The 22,713-nt window shown below is 32.7% G+C and overlaps 1 protein-coding gene across 1 annotated transcript in view; it reads right to left on the bottom strand.

Annotated features, from left to right (window-relative positions):
- The window catches only part of FCHO2 (FCH and mu domain containing endocytic adaptor 2), an 83,538-nt gene that overhangs the window by 11,830 nt on the left and 48,995 nt on the right, over positions 1 to 22,713 (bottom strand). Inside the window, exons 16-21 of the mRNA XM_058168976.1 lie at positions 22,373 to 22,467; positions 20,302 to 20,405; positions 20,081 to 20,210; positions 18,704 to 18,815; positions 17,666 to 17,821; positions 8,837 to 8,969 (exon numbers count right to left, since the gene is read on the bottom strand). Coding sequence (XP_058024959.1) covers positions 8,837 to 8,969; positions 17,666 to 17,821; positions 18,704 to 18,815; positions 20,081 to 20,210; positions 20,302 to 20,405; positions 22,373 to 22,467 — 730 coding nt within the window. The remainder of the gene's footprint in view (positions 1 to 8,836; positions 8,970 to 17,665; positions 17,822 to 18,703; positions 18,816 to 20,080; positions 20,211 to 20,301; positions 20,406 to 22,372; positions 22,468 to 22,713) is intronic.

The raw sequence follows: 22,713 nt of genomic DNA, 5'->3' as shown, positions 1-22,713 counted from the left end.
ACTGCAGACTCGGGAAAGAGATGGCGTTCCGCGACCAGGCCACCTGAGGATCGTGGGTCCGAAGCCAGGCCAACCCAAGGACCAAGGGAAAATGAAGGTCCGCCGTGACATAAAACTGGATCGCCTCCTCATGGTCCCCAATAGCCAGGCGCAAAGGCTGGGTGGCAAATTTAATGGGGCCGGACACCAGTTCTCGTCCATCAATTGTCTCTACCCGCATCGGAGGGTCCACTGGAACCATGGGGACCGCAAACTGGGTCACAAAGGCCTGGTCCATAAAGTTTGTTGTGGCCCCTGAGTCCACCAGCGCATGCGCCTGGAGCCCGTCCGACTGGTTCCCCAACCATATCCGTGTGTCCAGAATCAGATGCCGAGGGGGCCCAGAGTCTACTTCCGCAACGTCCAGTGGGGACTTAGTACGTGCCCGACCTAGGGTTTCCCCGAGGTCGGGCCTGCTCCGCTTCGATTGGTCACGCTGTGATTCGGGGACGGCGTGCCCGCCGCTTTCTGGGGCAAGAAGCGGCGAAGTGGCTGGGCTCCCCACAGTAGAGGCACAATCCCCCTTGGCGCCTCCGGTTCTGCTCCTGGGCTGTCAGGCGAGGTCTGGCCGCTCCCAACTCCATGGGCTCTTTTGCAGCGGTAACAAAACGTGGGGCGACCCTGGGTGCTGGTGGTGCAGGAAGTGGGGTGCAGATGTCGACGGCGGGTCCCGGGGTGCGACGGGACGGTCGCCGTTGCAGACGGGCATCGAGGCGGAGACAAAGGGCACCAAGTTGTCGAGGGTCCGGCGCCCACGCGGGCCAGCTCGTCTTGCAATTCCTCTGAGAGTCCCTCCTGAACGCGCCCACCAGCGCTGCATCATTCCAGTCAGAGTCCTGGCACAAAAGACGAAATTCGCGATGTACTCCTGCAGGGGCGTTTCCCTTGACGGAGTTCCTTAAGGCGCCTGGTTGCCGTCAGCATTCGAACGGGTCCTCATACATGGTGCGCAGGTGCTGCCAAAACGCTGTTGGTCCGCCAGCAGGGGCTGTCCTGGAGCAAGAGGGCGTGGCCCATCGAGCAGCCGAGCCGGAAAGAAGGTTAATCACGAAGGCCACCTTAGCCCGGTCGTCTGGGAAATCCTCTGGCCTCATAGCCATGTAGAGCTGGCACTGTCCCAAGAAGGTCGGGAACATCTCAGGCTGCCCAGAAAACTTATCCGGCACGGTTATCGGGCACTAGCGACGAGGAGGAGGAGTGGGAGGATGCGGGGGGGCTGCAGGCACATTCCTGGCAGCAAGTTGGCCTGCCAAGTGAGCCACTTGCTGCTGGAGCTGTTGATTAGCCGCTTGTAGCTGCTCTAACTGCTGCTGTACCTGCTGCTGGTCCATCTTTGGTGGAAGATGTTTTAGTCAGGTCTTGGACAAAATAAATAAATAAATAAATAAATAAATAAATAAATAAATAAATAAATAAATAAATAAATAAATAAATAAATAAATAAATAAATAAATAAATAAATAAATAAATAAATAAATAAATAAATAAATAAATAAATAAATAAATAAATAAATAAATAAATAAATAAATAAATAAATAAATAAATAAATAAATAAATAAATAAATAAATAAATAAATAAATAAATAAATAAATAAATAAATAAATAAATAAATAAATAAATAAATAAATAAATAAATAAATAAATAAATAAATAAATAAATAAATAAATAAATAAATAAATAAATAAATAAATAAATAAATAAATAAATAAATAAATAAATAAATAAATAAATAAATAAATAAATAAATAAATAAATAAATAAATAAATAAATAAATAAATAAATAAATAAATAAATAAATAAATAAATAAATAAATAAATAAATAAATAAATAAATAAATAAATAAATAAATAAATAAATAAATAAATAAATAAATAAATAAATAAATAAATAAATAAATAAATAAATAAATAAATAAATAAATAAATAAATAAATAAATAAATAAATAAATAAATAAATAAATAAATAAATAAATAAATAAATAAATAAATAAATAAATAAATAAATAAATAAATAAATAAATAAATAAATAAATAAATAAATAAATAAATAAATAAATAAATAAATAAATAAATAAATAAATAAATAAATAAATAAATAAATAAATAAATAAATAAATAAATAAATAAATAAATAAATAAATAAATAAATAAATAAATAAATAAATAAATAAATAAATAAATAAATAAATAAATAAATAAATAAATAAATAAATAAATAAATAAATAAATAAATAAATAAATAAATAAATAAATAAATAAATAAATAAATAAATAAATAAATAAATAAATAAATAAATAAATAAATAAATAAATAAATAAATAAATAAATAAATAAATAAATAAATAAATAAATAAATAAATAAATAAATAAATAAATAAATAAATAAATAAATAAATAAATAAATAAATAAATAAATAAATAAATAAATAAATAAATAAATAAATAAATAAATAAATAAATAAATAAATAAATAAATAAATAAATAAATAAATAAATAAATAAATAAATAAATAAATAAATAAATAAATAAATAAATAAATAAATAAATAAATAAATAAATAAATAAATAAATAAATAAATAAATAAATAAATAAATAAATAAATAAATAAATAAATAAATAAATAAATAAATAAATAAATAAATAAATAAATAAATAAATAAATAAATAAATAAATAAATAAATAAATAAATAAATAAATAAATAAATAAATAAATAAATAAATAAATAAATAAATAAATAAATAAATAAATAAATAAATAAATAAATAAATAAATAAATAAATAAATAAATAAATAAATAAATAAATAAATAAATAAATAAATAAATAAATAAATAAATAAATAAATAAATAAATAAATAAATAAATAAATAAATAAATAAATAAATAAATAAATAAATAAATAAATAAATAAATAAATAAATAAATAAATAAATAAATAAATAAATAAATAAATAAATAAATAAATAAATAAATAAATAAATAAATAAATAAATAAATAAATAAATAAATAAATAAATAAATAAATAAATAAATAAATAAATAAATAAATAAATAAATAAATAAATAAATAAATAAATAAATAAATAAATAAATAAATAAATAAATAAATAAATAAATAAATAAATAAATAAATAAATAAATAAATAAATAAATAAATAAATAAATAAATAAATAAATAAATAAATAAATAAATAAATAAATAAATAAATAAATAAATAAATAAATAAATAAATAAATAAATAAATAAATAAATAAATAAATAAATAAATAAATAAATAAATAAATAAATAAATAAATAAATAAATAAATAAATAAATAAATAAATAAATAAATAAATAAATAAATAAATAAATAAATAAATAAATAAATAAATAAATAAATAAATAAATAAATAAATAAATAAATAAATAAATAAATAAATAAATAAATAAATAAATAAATAAATAAATAAATAAATAAATAAATAAATAAATAAATAAATAAATAAATAAATAAATAAATAAATAAATAAATAAATAAATAAATAAATAAATAAATAAATAAATAAATAAATAAATAAATAAATAAATAAATAAATAAATAAATAAATAAATAAATAAATAAATAAATAAATAAATAAATAAATAAATAAATAAATAAATAAATAAATAAATAAATAAATAAATAAATAAATAAATAAATAAATAAATAAATAAATAAATAAATAAATAAATAAATAAATAAATAAATAAATAAATAAATAAATAAATAAATAAATAAATAAATAAATAAATAAATAAATAAATAAATAAATAAATAAATAAATAAATAAATAAATAAATAAATAAATAAATAAATAAATAAATAAATAAATAAATAAATAAATAAATAAATAAATAAATAAATAAATAAATAAATAAATAAATAAATAAATAAATAAATAAATAAATAAATAAATAAATAAATAAATAAATAAATAAATAAATAAATAAATAAATAAATAAATAAATAAATAAATAAATAAATAAATAAATAAATAAATAAATAAATAAATAAATAAATAAATAAATAAATAAATAAATAAATAAATAAATAAATAAATAAATAAATAAATAAATAAATAAATAAATAAATAAATAAATAAATAAATAAATAAATAAATAAATAAATAAATAAATAAATAAATAAATAAATAAATAAATAAATAAATAAATAAATAAATAAATAAATAAATAAATAAATAAATAAATAAATAAATAAATAAATAAATAAATAAATAAATAAATAAATAAATAAATAAATAAATAAATAAATAAATAAATAAATAAATAAATAAATAAATAAATAAATAAATAAATAAATAAATAAATAAATAAATAAATAAATAAATAAATAAATAAATAAATAAATAAATAAATAAATAAATAAATAAATAAATAAATAAATAAATAAATAAATAAATAAATAAATAAATAAATAAATAAATAAATAAATAAATAAATAAATAAATAAATAAATAAATAAATAAATAAATAAATAAATAAATAAATAAATAAATAAATAAATAAATAAATAAATAAATAAATAAATAAATAAATAAATAAATAAATAAATAAATAAATAAATAAATAAATAAATAAATAAATAAATAAATAAATAAATAAATAAATAAATAAATAAATAAATAAATAAATAAATAAATAAATAAATAAATAAATAAATAAATAAATAAATAAATAAATAAATAAATAAATAAATAAATAAATAAATAAATAAATAAATAAATAAATAAATATACAATGCAAATTGGAGAACCATTATGGATTCTTCTTTTATTGATTATGTTGAACCTATTGGATCTTCTCAGCATCAGTATTCTTAAACTATTGTTGATGCCCCCACCTGCCCATCTAGCCAGGAAAGGGAGAATTATGTTAGTTCTGCTTTTTCTTGAAGTGTTCTGAATAGCTAGTTAAAAATTGAGTAGAAATGGAAAACAAAATGTCAAGGTGGGTGCAATTTTAATCAATATCTAATGAATATCTAATAAAACATCTAATGAAAAGGGATGTTTTTATGGGGGCTGCTCACATTCCATTTTAAAGATCAGATTCATAGACTGGAAAAATTCCTGTACTGTTTTGCTTTTGTAAGTCTCCAAGTGCAGTTATGATTAAGAATGCTTTTGTCCAGCTGATACTGATGTACTTACTAATTGATCCTTTTTATCTCCACAGATGCCTTGTTACTCAATAAGTATTACTCACAATTACTGTGAATGGTTCTATGACTATCTTTGAATAATTCACCTAGTGAAAAATACAATTCCTTAAGTTTTAACTGGACTCTGAGAATCTGACATCTTTCTTTCTTTTTAAGTAGTTGTTAATCATTTGCAGACTCAGTTCAAAATGTTGCTTATTTTTAAGACCCGGAATATCTAAAATAATGTGTGCCATATGACCACTGAAGTCAGCTGAAGGACTGTTTTGTGCATTCAGCTTCACGTTGAGGTGTATTTAGGGCTAGGGTCAAATCATCCATGCTGAGTTGTGTGCTATAACTAGACTTCATTTTATGACTTTTAATTAATTAGTCTTTTGTTTTCACCACAGGTTGTAACATACCATCAGGCTAACAGCTCTTTATTGTAAATACACCCCTGCTAATATTTGTTGAAATTGAATGAAGTAATATGGATAGGTTTGGGATGCTGGAACTTTCTAGGGTTACATAAACATAAAATACAATAAATATACAATGCAAATTGGAGAACCATTATGGAGTCTATTGCTAATTTAGATTAGGTGTTGTGATCAATCAAGCAACTATGATTGGAGTGGTTTACTATTGTTGTACATCAGTATTTGGATGACTATCTGTTTCAGACAATACCATATCCCTATATTCTATTTCAGAAGCTTTTAAATATTCTTTTGAATGTGGTTTTAAAACTGTGTATTGTGCAGATTGGATAAGAGAGATTCTGTCCCGTTCTTTTATATTATAGCTAAAAAATATTCTTCTCATTTTTCTTATTTAGGGAAAAAAAATTTCTTATTTAGGGAATAAAAATCTTCCAAATTACATAGTACTCTATACAGATGAGACAGCAATGATGTGCTAGCCTTTTTTTTTCAAACTCAGGCTTCCTTTTATGATTCAATCATTTTATGGTTCTTCCCTGAAGTTTAGGAGATATCCATCTTCTCCACAGTATGGAAATCTTAACCTCCCAAGCCATGACTGTGGAATATAAAGACATATTACATATAGGGGGACAAGAGACTGAGACATATGGAATATTTTAAGGTTAGTGCTGAGTTGGCACTCCCTCTAGCTGAAGCAGAAACGGCATGATGCTGATTTTTTTTGCCATGTCAGCCCATTCGCTTTTGTTAACAGCCCAGGGGCTAAGAGTAACAGGAGTAACAGGAAGAAAAGGGACAGTTTCATTAGTAAATCTGAGTCCACAGCTGTCAATGTTGGGAACTTGGAGGAATCAGCAAGTAAAAAGATGATTAGGGGACCGGAGGCTAAAACATATGAAGAACAGTTGCAGGAACTCGGTATGTCTAGTTTAATGAAAAGAAGAATTAGGGGAGACATGATAGCAGTATTCCAATATCTCAGGGGTTGCCATAAAGAAGAGGGAGTCAAACTATTCTCCAAAGCATCTGAAGGTAGGACAAGAAGCAATGGGTGGAAACTAATCAAGGAGAGAAGCAACTTAGAACTAAGGAGAAATTTCCTGACAGTTAGAACAATTAATAAGTGGAACAACTTGCCTACAGAAGTTATGAATTCTCCCTTCCAACTCTGTTGTTGTTGTTGTTGTTATTATTATTATTATTATTACCACTAATTAAGGTATGCTGCAGGTCAGAAGGCAGTGTAGCATGAAGGTACTTAAGGACTTTGAAGACCTTGTATGCTGCTTGCAAGGACTATTATTATTATTATTATTTATTTGATTTTTATACCGCCCTTCTCCTGAAGGACTCAGGGCGGTGTACAGGCAAGATAAAACATACAATGTACAAATTAAAATGCAATTTAAAAAACTTATTTTAAAATTAGCCTGAAAAAATTAAAATATACCAAGAACTAAAAACCCCATTTAAAATTAATCAAATTTACAAAATTTAAAATTAAAATTCAATTCAAGCTAGCCCCGCATGAATAAAAAGGTGTGTCTTCAGTTCGCGACGGAATGTCCGAAGGTATTTGGCGTAAGCTCGGGGGAAGCTCGTTCCAGAGTGTGGGAGCCCCCACAGAGAAGGCCCTTCCCCTGGGGGCTGCCAGCCGACATTGTTTGGCGGACGGCACCCTGAGAAGTCCCTCTCTGTGAGAGCGTACGGGTCGGTGGGAGGCATGTGGTAACAGCAGGCGGTCCCGTAAGTACCCAGGCCCTAAGCCATGGAGCGCTTTAAAGGTCGTAACCAACACCTTAAAGTTGACGTACAAATCAGCAGGAGCGAGGACTCTAAAGCATTTTGATGTTAGTAAGTATTTGCTCAGGAAATAACCAACCATTATTGCTACTTCTGGCAACATAAAATAACCCATGCTACTGATTAGTAACAATGAACCTGCACCCAACCACAATCTGAATATCTGAAGCAGAAGGTAAAGTGAGCAAACAGAATATTCCAAAATATCAGACATGATGTGATATATGGTGTTGATGACAGCTTTGGATAATAACTCATCAGTGTACTGGATAGCTCATCAGCCTACCTCCAGCTGCTTATGCCTAATGACAGAATCCTTCTAACTACTTCAGCCTACAGCTGGTATCTTTCTTCCTAAGGCTAGTAAGATGGTTACACCCAGAAGTGCAACATAAAAAAAGAACATGGAATGAGGTGCTCTTCTCCAAAATCAACAAACATAGGAATCTTCAATAAGATTTTTAACTTTCTATGCTGGTTTTGGTTGATTAGCTGACCAGCTAGTTAATAGCTTGATTCAGTTTTTAAAATAAATTTTAAAATACAGACTTTATATTAATCCGCTATGCCATTTTTGAATAGGGTTATTTCTGTAAGGCACTCAGCAATCTGATGGTGTTTTCACATACACAGCAGGAGGGGTGTACTGTATTTTTCGCACTGTAAGATGCACCGGACCATAAGACCATAACATTATATGCACTATAAGATGCACCGGACCATAAGACCATAACATTAGCTTTAGAGGATGAAAACAAGAAAAAAAAATCTGCCTCTGCCTCCCAGCATCCATCCGGTATTCATCTGGCTAGCATCCTTGCAGCAAATAACAAACAGTCTCGTCAGCTTCAGCATGTTATCACAGCCCCAAAATGTGGCTTGTCAGGGCTCCGCTCCATTGCGCCCACCACCGGTCAACTGAGCTGAGCTACTGCCGCTGGGAAATGCTGGAGCCTTCGCTGCCAAGTAGTGGTAGCTGCCAACTGCTGGTTGGATAGGCCTCCCGGAATACTGCCAATTAGCTGTTCTAGATGGCGGGGATTGCCGCCACCGCCAATCCCAACCACCTAGAACAGCTGATCAGCAGTATTCCGGAAGGCCAATCCAACCGCTGATCAACTCTGTGCCAGTGGTGGCAGTGGTGACAGGCGGCGGTGGCGAATGCCGCCGCTGCACCAACCCCCCTCCCCCTGCCATAATATTTGCTCTATAAAATGCACAGACATTTCCACCCATTTTTTTGTGGGGGGGGAGTGTGTATTATAGTGTGAAAAATACAGTAACTCATGCCAGCAAACAATACAATTTAGACTTGTTAAGATCTTAAATCCACAACACCAAAATACAAAAATTACCTGATACTTCAGAACTTCTACATTGTAATAAGAAGCAGAAGGATTCTGCTCGGATAGCTTTTTGAGGTAGACTGTGACAGCTTGCATATCCATCCAAAAATCCCTTGTACTGGAATCACTTTGTGATGGATCACTGTGAACAAAATGTAGGAATGAAAACATATATTTAAATTTTGTTTAAACATATATTTAAACATCTGTGTTACTAAGATTGAAAAGATTCCTGGCTGTAGATAACAATGTTGTCTTTTATGTTGAAAGAGCCTTAGAAATCACTTTTGAAAAAAAAGTTACCAGAAGATATTTCTATCTTCCATCATTAAAAGCAAAACAATAAATGCAGAGACCGGCAGAATTTATTTATGACAGAGACCTTACTGCAGACCAGATGGAGAGCTAGTATGTTAACTGATGTCCAAGACTAGAAGGCTATTCAATGTCAGAAAAGAGGAAACAGATGGTGGCAGAATTGACTGATTTACATGAAATTTCAAGACCACTTTGGGCAGAAAGATAATTTCTAGCATAATACATTTTTCTCTATGGGATTTGTAAGTATGTGTTGATCTAATCTCCTGATACTTGGGATGACATGATTGTCACCAAGAAACCTTTAGTCTATAGTTATGACATTGTGCAATGGAACTGCTGGAAATGATAAATGATCTAAGCCAGTGCCTCTCCAACTTTTTCCTTCATTATCCAAAAGTGTTTATCAAATGTTCCTTTTAACTAATGTAGGTAAAACACACTTTAAATCAATTTAAGTGTTGCTGTACTGATAGGATAATGGATTCATGTGTCATTACCCAAAAAACCCTCCACTTTCACTCAGTTTTGGGTAATTTACTTAGATTTGGGAATCAGTGATATAAGCTGTACAAGTTCCAAGGGTTTCAGTGCTGCAAGGAGATTTAGACAAATGATTGCAAGGATCAGTTCAGTCTTGAGGATTTCCGGTTTGATATGCCGATTCTATGATTTCTGAAGTTTTCTCAAATGTTTAATTAATAAGTAGAAAATGTCTTTGTTAAATTACTGTTATGTGTGTCCAAAAAGACAAAGAAAGCAAGTATCAATCTCTTCTTTCTGAGAACAGTTTCTCAAAGATGAATATAAAGAACATCTGAAAGCTAAGTTTACTTCTGATCCAAAATTGAAAGCAGCTAGAAAGCAAAAGGCCATACAGAGTTGCTTTAAAAGTTCTAGGTCTGATTTCTAGCCTTTTAGAATGACTGACTGTATAAATATAAAACTTCAATTACCTAGCTTAGAAAATCTGAGGAAAATATCCCACAGATTTTGAAATAATATTAAAATAAATAGAGACGTTCAAGATAAAATGACAGGATCCAGTTTGCAGAAATAATTTACAATTTTGAAAATTTTTACAGTGCTGAGCAAAATCAATCTTTAAGTCTTTATGAAGAAATCTGCACGGCTTCCGCTTTGGCTCCGCTTCGTTGATGGCGGTCTTTTAGACCGCTAACCCCATAGTCTGTAGAGCTGCCAGGACAGCGCAAATCAGCTGTCCGGCTTGAAAATCTCCCTCGGGCAAAGAGGAGATGAGCATTCAGGCTGAAGTTGAGCCACCGGAGAAGCCCAGAAAAGTTTCTGGAGGCTTGAAGTGCTCCTTCTAAAGCCTGAAAAGCTCCAGACTGGAGGCATCTATCTTTTGGCAGAAAAAAAACATAGCGTCCAATCTCCGCAGCAGAAATGGATTTGTGATGGATTGTAACGCGGACAGAGCAGAAACTGGAGTTCTAGCATTTGTTTGCAAGAAGCCTGCAAGCCCCTAATAGAGGATACATTTCTTGCGAAGATAGGAGAGAAGAAAGCAAATGGTGTTTTGTGGAATGCAAGCAAATGGCGATTTGTATATTGGAAACGAAAGTTAAGGAAATGCTTATTAACAGCTAATGTGGAACTAGGAGATATACAAGAAGATACTGACTAAATAGAAGAAATGAGAACTTTATGATTTATATTTTTTCTTCTTCTTTGGGATTATAGTGATTTAGAAGAAAAGTTTTTTGAATCTTTCCTTTTTAACCCCTTTTTGTCCTCTGTTACTGGGTAGGTTATATATTTAGAAATCACTTTTGAAAAAAGTTACCAGAAGATATTTCTATCTTCCATCATTAAAAGCAAAACAATAAATGCAGAGACCGGCAGAATTTATTTATGACAGAGACCTTACTGCAGACCAGATGGAGAGCTAGTATGTTAACTGATGTCCAAGACTAGAAGGCTATTCAATGTCAGAAAAGAGGAAACAGATGGTGGCAGAATTGACTGATTTACATGAAATTTCAAGACCACTTTGGGCAGAAAGATAATTTCTAGCATAATACATTTTTCTCTATGGATTGTAAGTATGTGTTGATCTAATCTCCTGATACTTGGGATGACATGATTGTCACCAAGAAACCTTTAGTCTATAGTTATGACATTGTGCAATGGAACTGCTGGAAATGATAAATGATCTAAGCCAGTGCCTCTCCAACTTTTTCCTTCATTATCCAAAAGTGTTTATCAAATGTTCCTTTTAACTAATGTAGGTAAAACACACTTTAAATCAATTTAAGTGTTGCTGTACTGATAGGATAATGGATTCATGTGTCATTACCCAAAAAACCCTCCACTTTCACTCAGTTTTGGGTAATTTACTTAGATTTGGGAATCAGTGATATAAGCTGTACAAGTTCCAAGGGTTTCAGTGCTGCAAGGAGATTTAGACAAATGATTGCAAGGATCAGTTCAGTCTTGAGGATTTCCGGTTTGATATGCCGATTCTATGATTTCTGAAGTTTTCTCCAAATGTTTAATTAATAAGTAGAAAATGTCTTTGTTAAATTACTGTTATGTGTGTCCAAAAAAGACAAAGAAAGCAAGTATCAATCTCTTCTTTCTCCGAGAACAGTTTCTCAAAGATGAATTTAAAGAACATCTGAAAGCTAAGTTTACTTCTGATCCAAAATTGAAAGCAGCTAGAAAGCAAAAGGCCATACAGAGTTGCTTTAAAAGTTCTAGGTCTGATTTCTAGCCTTTTAGAATGACTGACTGTATAAATATAAAAACTTCAATTACCTAGCTTAGAAAATCTGAGGAAAAATATCCCACAGATTTTGAAATAATGTTAAAATAAATAGAGACGTTCAAGATAAAATGACAGGATCCAGTTTGCAGAAATAATTTACAATTTTGAAAATTTTTTACAGTGCTGAGCAAAATCAATCTTTAGAAGTCTTTATGAAGAAATCTGCACGGGCTTCCGCTTTGGCTCCGCTTCGTTGATGGCGGTCTTTTTTAGACCGCTAACCCCATAGTCTGTAGAGCTGCCAGGACAGCGCAAATCAGCTGTCCGGCAGTTTGAAAATCTCCCCCTCAGGCAAAGAGGGAGAGATGAGCATTCGGGCTGAAGTTGAGCCACCCGGAGAAGCCCCAGAAAAGTTTCTGGAGGCTTGAGGGGAGTGCTCCTTCTAAAGCTTGAAAGAAGCTCCAGACTCGGAGAGCATCTGCCTTTTGGCAGAAAAAAAACATAGCGTCCAATCTCCGCGGCAGAAATGGATTTGTGATGGATTGTAACGCGGACAGAGCAGAAACTGGAGTTCTAGCATTTGTTTGCAAGAAGCCTGCAAGCCCCTAATAGAGGATACATTTCTTGCGAAGATAGGAGAGAAGAAAGCAAATGGTGTTTTGTGGAATGCAAGCAAATGGCGATTTGTATATTGGAAACGAAAGTTAAGGAAATGCTTATTAACAGCTAATGTGGAACTAGGAGATATACAAGAAGATACTGACTAAATGGAAGAAATGAGAACTTTATGATTTATATTTTTTCTTCTTCTTTGGGATTATAGTGATTTAGAAGAAAAGTTTTTTGAATCTTTCCTTTTTAACCCCTTTTTGTCCTCTGTTACTGGGTAGGTTATATATTTTAAAAAATGGCTTTTAAGCAAATAGTACCAAAAGCCACTAAAAACTTTGAAATTTCTTCAGTTCAGATACGAAAATTAAAAGAAGACATCAAAGAAGAATTAAGAATTTTTTTACAGGAGTTTCTGGAGACTCGTTTTTCAGAAATAGATCAAAAATTTGATGAAATAGAGAAAGAGATGTTGGATTTTAAGGAAGTGGTGGAAGAGCAGAAGAGGGAAATGAAAATGGTAAAGGATGCAATTTCGCAAATATTAAGGTCTTGTATTCAGATGGAGGATAGTTTGGAAAAACTTAATAAAGTTAATTTAGAGTTGCAAAGGAAAAATAGAGGAAATTCAAAAGAATCAAAACAATTGGAACTTAGATAATAAGATGGAAGATATACAGGCAAAGGTAGATAGGGCAGATGAAGAAAGAGTAATATTACAATATAGATTAATGGAATATGCCATAAGAGTGAGGGGGTTGAAGGAAAGTAGGAAGGAAAATTTAAAAGAGATTTTTACGCAAGCTTTTGCTCAGATAAAGGGTGTGGAGCAAGAAGACTTTGAGATTAATATTGAAAGAATTTATCATGTTAATTCTTGGTGGGCAAGACAAAATAGATTACCGAGGGATGTGGTTATTTATTTTACAACTAAAAAGGTTAGGTATGAAATCTTGCAAGCCTTTTATAAAAATAAATTTCAAATATTGGGACAAGATATAAAAATGATGAAGGAAATTCCTCCTAAAATGTTAAGAAAGAGAAGAGAATTTGCTTTTTTAGTGGATGAGTTTAAGAAACATCAGATATATTTTAGATGGGAAGTTCCAATGGGTTTGTCAGTGAATTTTAGAGGTAGAAAGTATTTTCTTAGTACAGTTATGAAAGCAAGACATTTCTATATTAATGTTTTAAAGAGTGGGAATCCTTTGTTGTTAGATGCTAAGTTAACTGGTTTGGAGATGATGGAAAATAGAATAGGAGAGGGGAGGAATGTTTAAGATGTGAATATGATGATTATGGTTAATTTCTAGAATTGATTTGTTTAGGATATAAATTATAGGATTTTTGTTATTTGTAAGGTATAAACCTATGGGATGATACTATTTAATTGTGAAGGATGGAAAGTAAAATTTATGAATTTAGATAATGTTGTGGATGTAATGATGTTAATTGTTTATGGTTATATTGTGGATTTAACTTAAATGATTATTCGTTTTAATTGATACGCTTTGGATATAAGTTTATAGACAGCAAAAGTTATGAAGTTAAGTTGGAAATATTGTATCTGAGAGACTTTATTCGTAATGATATTTGACTGATGGAGTACTATTGGAAGATTGGACATAAAATGTTATGACAATTGAAGAAATATATAAGTGATGAAAATTTGAGCTCGAGAAGATGGACTGTAATTTAAGAAATGGACTTATAAAATTTGAAGGAATATACAAGTGGAGAAAATTTGAATTTGAGAAGATGGACTAATTTTAAAAATGGACTGTAAGAAGAAGTAATATGTGAAGGGAAGATTGTATTGGTATTGTTCCTTTTCTTTTTTCTTTTTTCTTATTCTTTCTTATCTTTTTATTTTTATTGTGAGGGGATTTAAAGTTTTAGAGAGGGGTGGGAGTTTATGTATATTTTGCATATTTTAGCTTGTGATTGTTGGTCATAATACCCGGTATTTGCTCTGGGAAGTCCGGGGGTGGGTGGGGGGAGGAGGGGGGAGGAAATGATATATGGATTGGTTATTAATGTACAGTAATGTTTGAAGATATGAAATTAAAATTTGAAATGATATTGGGGCTACCCAACTGCCATTTCAGAAACAAAAGGGAGAGAGGAGTAGAAGGAGGGAAGAAAGTAGGTAGGAAAGAGTTGAGAAGGAGGAGGGGAATAAGAAGGTTAGAAAGGGTGAGAGAAGGGAGGAGTGGAGAAGGAGGAGAGGAAGTAGTAAAGTGAAGGGGATGAAGGAGGGGAAAGTAGTAGAGGTTGTGAAGAAAGGAAGTGGCAGTCGGGCAGGCCCGAATCAGCAATAAATAAAAATTAATGATTAATGATGGATAACAGATTGTACATAAATATGATGTTGGAAAATGGAAATAAATTATATTTATTTCTGTGGGGGCCCCCACCCTCTGGAATGAACTACCCCCCGGACTTCGTCAGCTCTCGGACCTCCGGACCTTCCGCCGCGGGCTTAAAACGTATTTATTTAATTGTGCAGGGCTGAGCTAGATTTTAAATTATTGGTTTTAAATTGGGTTTTATTTGATATTTTAATTGTAAATTTACGGGCTTCTTAGAATCAGTTTTTTAATTGTTTTATATTGTATTTATATGTTTTTTAAATGCCTGTACACCGCCCTGAGTCCTTCGGGAGATAGGGCGGTATATAAATTTGAATAAATAAATAAATAAATAAATAAATAAATAAATAAATAAATAAATAAATAAATAAATGATGTTTTTGATGTTAGCTGTCCATTTGAGATCTTGTGATATGATAGAACTTAGAAATTTGAAAGTTTCTACTGTTGATACTGTGTTGTCAAGTATTGTGAGAGGTGGAAGTATGGAAGGGTTTCTCCTAAAGTCTACCACCATTTCTACGGTTTTGAGTGTGTTCAGTTCCAGATTGTTTTGGTTGCACCACAAGGCTAGTCGTTCGACCTCTCGTCTATATGCGGATTCGTCATTGTCTCGAATGAGACCAATCACTGTTGTGTCATCTGCGAACTTCAGTAGCTTAACAGATGGATCATTGGAGATGCAGTCATTGGTATACAGAGAGAAGTGGGGAGAGCACACAGCCTTGGGGGGGCCCCTGTGCTAATTGTACAGGTATTTGATGTGATCTTGCTTAGCTTCACCTGCTGCTTCCTGTTTGTTAGGAAGCTTGTGATCCACTTACAAGTCTGTTCCGGTACCTTATACTTCCTTATAGAAACTCAGTCCTGTGGAACCACATACCGTATTTCTGGCATGATTTTTAAAAAAAGATGTACAATCTTATTCTGCATTTACTTCTGCAAGTTGCATTTCAGGTCACAATTCAGATTGTATATTATTTTTCCAGAGCTATTTCCACAAATAATTCAGAAACAATGTCTTTCTCTTTTATCTCCTTGACAACAAGAAAGAGTAATGTATGCCTTACTGAGCATTTCTATTCTCGAAGCAGAGATACAAATAGCTGAACATTCAGAAGACTATAGGTCTTATCATTATTTGATTCTGAGTTAAGTTCTGTTGTTATTTCGTGTCTGCTGATTTTTCTCAGGCAGCTTTGATTCAGAAATGAAAAAGCACATTCCCATGAAAAGGAGGTTTTCCTGTTATTTTACAGCATCAGAGGAGGATGAGGGTCTTTTGTCTAATTGGAGACTAAATTATTTTGCCAGGACTGAAATTTCACATGGTTGCTCTTCTGCCCCTTTCCTTTATTTTGGAAACTCTAGACTTCAATGATGCCTACCTTGAGATTATTGCTTTATTGCAACATATATTACTTTGGCATCAACATTATCACATTTGTCTTTCTTTTAGCTGGATCAGTATTATGGTTTAACAAGGATCTGTTATGCTTAAAAAAACCTCTAACTGTAATTATTTTGCCTAATTTAGGATGTCTGTCTCTTTGCATAAGGACATCTAGGCATTTCACATTTCAGGAACTTAATGAAGATGCCTTAATTTAAAACCAAAATAAAACTGCACATAGGGAAAAGCAATTTCTGTAGGCCAAGGAAAAAGAATTATAACTGAAAATATTTATCAGGAATAAAATTTAAAAAAATAAAAAAACTAATTTTTAAAAGAAAAAACTTTGATCACTGCAACTTCCAGAACAAAAACTTCTTTAGTCCAAAATCTAAGAGATACACTGGGGGAAAAAGTACAATATTCTTGTTTTTGTTGCAAAATAAGTTTAGTTAAAAAAAACATGTTTCTCACACAAAAATATGTTAATAGTACACCATATGGTTATGATGACTGGCAATTTTAAAACAAAGTTCCACCCAATTTATGTCTCTCTTTGTCAATTGATGCCAGGTGTCCTGATAGGTAACACTTATATGGAGTTGCTTCAACCACACTAAAATTTAGGTGATGAACATTATTCTCTTCTGCCTTGCCAATAACCTGAATTATCTGAAAAAAGTTTATAGATGTAAATGTTCAATTTATTCTGTAATCCTCTCTAGAAGTATTTCAAGTTCAACAGTAATAAGTATAATAGCATAATGTAACATAACGTAACATAACATAAAATAATGTAACATAACATAGTTTAGCATAGCATAGGCTGGATTAATATTATTTAGAAGAGTTTTCTGAAATGAAATACCGTATATACTCGAGTATAAGCCGAGTTTTTCCAGCATGTTTTTTGTGCTGAAAAACGTCCCCTCGGCTTATACTCGAGTATATCTGACTTATCTCAGTGTTTTTTTCTTCTTTTTCACATTATACGGATGGTGCAAACTTGGCGGGCTTTTGCATTAGCGCGGGAAGCCCTGCGGTGCAGTGAGAGGGCGGGCGGGGGCCGCCAGCCTTCTCGGCTGAGGGAGGAGGCTTTCCTGACCGGTAGCTGCCTCATTTCCCTCCCTCGGCTTATACTCGAGTCCCCAGTTTACCCCAGTTTTTTGGGGTAAAATTGGGGACCTCGGCTTATACTCGGATCGGCTTATATTCGAGTATATACGGTACCTCTATAAAACTAAATTAATTTTAATTAGTCACAATCATAAAATGAATTTTTATTAAATTATAAAACTTAAATGCAAGAAATATAAGGGTATTTATGAAAGAAGCATACTTTGCAAGTCAAGTAGAATGAAATCATAAAACGATAATAAAAAATATGGCTTTATAATAAATAAAAGATACAAAACCTGTACACGAGTTGCACATTTGGAAGAATCTGCTCTAGTTTGCTTGTGTTTTTTACCCTAAAGCAAAGCACAGCAGGAGATGGATTGCTAGTGAACACTCTAATAATCCCACTTGGGAATGAGATTGTCATATCGCCAGTTATTTTCACAATACATCTAGAGAAAAATGTAAAAAGAAAAATGTTACTTTTACAGCTATAATTATTGGAATCACAGTAAAATATATGATTGGATTTGAAATGTACATATACTCATTTATACATTTAAACTGTAAACAAGTATTAGCTGCCATTTTTAAGTTACTGAGCTCAGTGGCCTGCCTTATCTTGTAGAATTCAGACAAAGCAAAATGGGGAGCCAATTTTCCTCACATAAACCTGCCCAGAACAACTTTGCTCTTATTTTCACGAAGTGCTGAGCATCCAAAGCATAGTTACCATCTTTGGAAATGCTCCAAATAGATTTCATGCAAATGCCATTCCATACCTTTGGGGAAATTTGAAATTTTGAAACTTTTAAGATGTGTAGACTTCCGCTCCCAGAATTCCCCAGCCAGCAAGTTGGTTGAAATCCACAATTTAAAGTTGCCAACTTTGAAAAACATTGGTGGAGACAGCCTACCCCATTCATTCCAACCAAGTACATACAAATAATACCTTAGTTGTAGAAGACAAGGGTAAGTTCTGGTCAGAATTTGGAGGAATGGAATGATTAGTTCCATAGAACATACATTTTTTTTAAAGTCTAATCCACAGTAAGTATATAAATAAAATGCATTTGATAGTGTTTTGTTGAAAGAAGGGATTTTTAAAAAAGTAAACTTGAAAGGTCTATAACATAGTCTAGCAAGAGATGAAAATACTGCAGTAGTTATGCGTTCCCAAAATGTAACTGTTGTTTTAAAAGGTGACACAATTTACTATTTATTGAAATATATCAATAAGTATTGAAGTTTCAACATTTGCTCAAAACTAAGAAACCTTATCTGCTTTTTAAATGCAAAATATGACATTCAAAATAAATTACTATTTTACTAACTTTGTGGGATCTGCTCCTTTGAAGTAGGCATTTACAGATTCAGTTAGGGCTATTGCAACAGGCAACGTATCTTGACTTCCTAGGCTGACAGGGCTAGGACCACGTGAAGTTCCTAGAATATATAATATTATAGGCTTCAATTAAGCAATATTACTTTGCAGTTGTTAACTCCAGTTACATTATTCATGACCTTTGTTTTTAAATATTATGTATAAGGTGATGCAGAATTCTAAATACTGCACTAATCAGTGGAAACTCAATGCTAAAGTATTTTTAAATGTCATATCTAAGTTAAGAGTTATTAAGTGCAATTATGAAAAAGAGCTTAGAATCAATTCCAACACTAAAGTAAGATCAGATCATAAGGGGAGAAATTATAAAAATATTTTTCCCTCACAACAGTGTAAAAATGAAATGAGAAATGAAATGAAACAATATGCAGTGGTTCTCAGTGGATTTTTATTTATAAGTTCAGAAATGTGGACCTTTTACTATTATATGTGATGCAAATCTCACCTACTGTGAGTGCAAGTGATTGAACTGTTGAGAGTTCTGGTGTCTAGCTGCTCCTGAACAATGCCATGTCCATCTACAATAGGGGTGTTTATAATCCAGTGATGATAGAATGGACAGATTTGGTATGTATCATTGAGATCTAGTTAGGTGGAGACAGAAAAATAGCACTGCCTGAAATCATTCTGGTTGGGTTTTAGGTCCTGCAATTCCTGTTTCGGAAACTTGGAAAAAAAAAGCAGGCCTGTTACAGCAGGCATTTAGGCATTAGGGATTGCCTCTCTTTTTGTTAGTAGGGATGCGGTGGCTCAGTGGCTAAGATGCTGAGCTTGTCAATCTAAAGGTCGGCAGTTCAGCGGTTTGAATCCCTAGTGCCGCATAACGGGGTGATCTCATGTTACTTGTCCCAGCTTCTGCCAACCTAGCAGTTCGAAAACACGTAAAAATGCAAGTAGAAAAATAGGAACCATCTTTGGTAGGAAGGTAACAGTGTTCCATGCGCCTTTGGTGTTTAGTTATGCCAGCCACATGACCATGGAGACGTCTTTGGACAGCGATGTCTCTTCGGCTTTGAAACAGAGATGAGCACTGCCCCCTAGATTCGGGAATGACTAGCACATATGTGCGAGGGGAACCTTCACCTTTACCCTATCTTTTTGTTTGTTTTTAATACTGGTGATAGTTTTTGATTTATGAGAGATCGATTGCATTGGATAAATGGGTGACTGCTTGGATGCTATATTATATATTCAGTTGCAAACCACCTTGAGACAATGAAACTGGGTGGCATATAAATTTTTGTAAATAATGTTTCTTCAGAAACTAAAAAAGATGTAAATGTTATCATGGCAGACTATAACTTACCAACTGTGGGTGTATTTGTTGCACTTAGTGAAGCAGATGATGATAATGAGGAAGAACTCTCTGCTCGTGCCAAAGGAGCTGATGGGGGTGGACTGGAATTGGAGGTCAAAGGAGGGCTGAATGGTCTTGGCTAACAAACAAAATGCAAAAACATTAACTTATTGTTTAAATTAACAATGCTATGATCAGAGATCATTAGAGTCAAGATGTAATGAACCTACAATTTCATTAATTCCACTGAGTTTCCCTGAAGTCAACTTTGGTCTAGAAGCTGGTCTTGGGGGAGGTACTAATGTTCCTACTGAAAGAGGAGTTGTTGGTCTTCCTGGAAGGCAATTACAGAATATTAATCTATTTGTACAATTAGTTAGTAAATAACAGCAAATTGTTCCAAAAATATTTAAATCTAAGATTTATTTAGCAGTATTTTAAAAGTCAGGAAACAGCTCAACTAAAATAGTTCAGCCATAGGTATCACACTACTGGAATTATATAACTATAAATTATTATCCATAGCTTACAAAATGTGAAAAATTCCCATTATTTTGTTTATAGCTATTGTATATTCAAAGCATCAATAATGAGTTTTAATGAATCACATTATAATAAGATTGCAGAAATAGTTACTACTCAGTTAAATTATTGAGTTTTGAAATACAGAAAATATTTTATTGTTGAAATTGGTAGAAACTATTACTTTAATACAGTGATTTTTCACTTCTTTAAAGAATACTGCACTATTATCTTTAACAATTAACACTAAGGAAATGTGGTGCCGAAGTGGCTTAATGACACTGGAACTGCTGGCCAGAAATGGTCTGCACTCATGTGGTTCAAGCCCAGCTCCATGAGACAGAGTGAGCTCTTGTTGCTTGATTCCTAGCTCTTGCCTACCCAGGAGTTTGAAAGCATACAATATTGTGAGTAGATACTTGGGTACCACTTTGGTGGGAAAAACCTAGCTGCATTTGTGTATTTGAAAGAGTAAAAGCAGAAATGGGACCTGGCCAGATGTGAGGCAACACAATCTGAGGTGAGGTGTGACTGGCAGAGAAGCTTGGAAGAGACAACAACCTGAATGCCACTAGTCAGCTGGTGTAAGTTAGTTCATTCTAGTTCATTCCTTCAGTGCACCAAAGATAGGCATATAAGTGTCAAACATAAAGAACTAGCAATTTAGGCTGTCAGGACTGCACTGTGTCAAGCATGTAGATTTCTCTGACAGATCTAGGACAACTCAGCATGACCAGCTCTGCGTGGCTTGCTCACCACCACCAAGTTGCCTCTGTCAACTCACCGCCAAGTTGTTGCAGGACAACTCAACACAGCCAATTTGTCACAGGGACAACTCGCTGCAAGTTGCTGGAGGAAAGAGCCAAGTGGATAAAGTGCAGAGTGGCAGTGATGGTGGTCAGGAACTTCCCATTTTCACACCAGGCTGTTTGGTGGTGGCAGCGGTTTTTGGACCATTCAGCAGTGTAGTGGGCAAGGTGGGTGGCAGGGAGGCTGGGCACGTTCTATTTTCATACCCCTGCAACTACTGCGGGCTGTTCAGCAGTGATGGTGGTGTTTGGGCAGTTTGGTGTTTGGGCTGTTCAGCAGTGATGGTGTGAAAATGGGTCGTGCCTGCCCACCATGGCTTCCTTGTTATCTGCCCTGCCCACCGCTTAATGGCTCGTAACTCAGCACAGTGGCAGCAGTGGGTAGTGTGAAATGGGGAAGCCCGCAGCCGCAGGTCTGCACTGTACCCACCCACCCACCCACCAGTTTGGCTCTTCCCTCCTGCTGGCAACGTCAAGTTGTTCCATTCCTTCCCTGACAATGTATGGCACATGCTAAATAAATAACAATTCACGAAGTTTACTGTGCATCTGAACTAGTGCTTGATAGCATTATGGCAGGGCTGTCAAACTCACAGCCCATGGGCCAGATTTGTCACGTGCTGGACACACACACACGTCCTGTTTAGTGAAGGGGAAAAAAGTCATGATACATCACTTGACAACGCCGTGACAATGCGAGTTTGACACTCCTGCATTATGGCATGTGCAAGAGCTTTTATCAAAAGTCAACTTTGAAAAGACGGAATAACATGCTTAGAAGTTATAGAAAGTATAAAAAGATTCCTAGAGTTATATTACTCTTCTAAATAACTATGCTATCATAAAAAAGTACAGATTTGAATGACTGTAACAGTATATTTTATAATACTTTTACATAGCACACATTGAGTATAATTGTTTATTTAAAAAAACAAGCATAATTTCAATTTTTCATTGATTAAAATGTTACCGGATGAAGAAGAAGACATTGTTGAGGTCAGGGAAGATGAATCACCAGAATTTCTAAAGAGTGGATCCCATGCCAAGAGGTCATTGTTGCTTTTCCTAATGGACAAGACATTAGAAAATAAATTCAAATTATACATATGTATAAAATGTATCTTACTACAATCAAGCAAGCAATCAAAATGTTATCACAGTCATGGGCCAGCATAAACAGGGTGGGATATAGTCATTAAAAAGCATATAGAATCAGAAACACACATCAAGAGTAAAACTAAAATTTTATTGCAGATTATGAATCAAAGGATAGTCCTTCTCATATATTGAACTTTGCAGGAATAAAAATCT

This window comes from Ahaetulla prasina, chromosome 2 (genome assembly GCF_028640845.1).
Source record: "Ahaetulla prasina isolate Xishuangbanna chromosome 2, ASM2864084v1, whole genome shotgun sequence".
Classification (NCBI taxonomy): Eukaryota; Metazoa; Chordata; class Lepidosauria; order Squamata; family Colubridae; genus Ahaetulla; species Ahaetulla prasina.
Note: the sequence above shows the minus strand (reverse complement) of the source record. Positions and strands in the feature narration are given on the sequence as shown.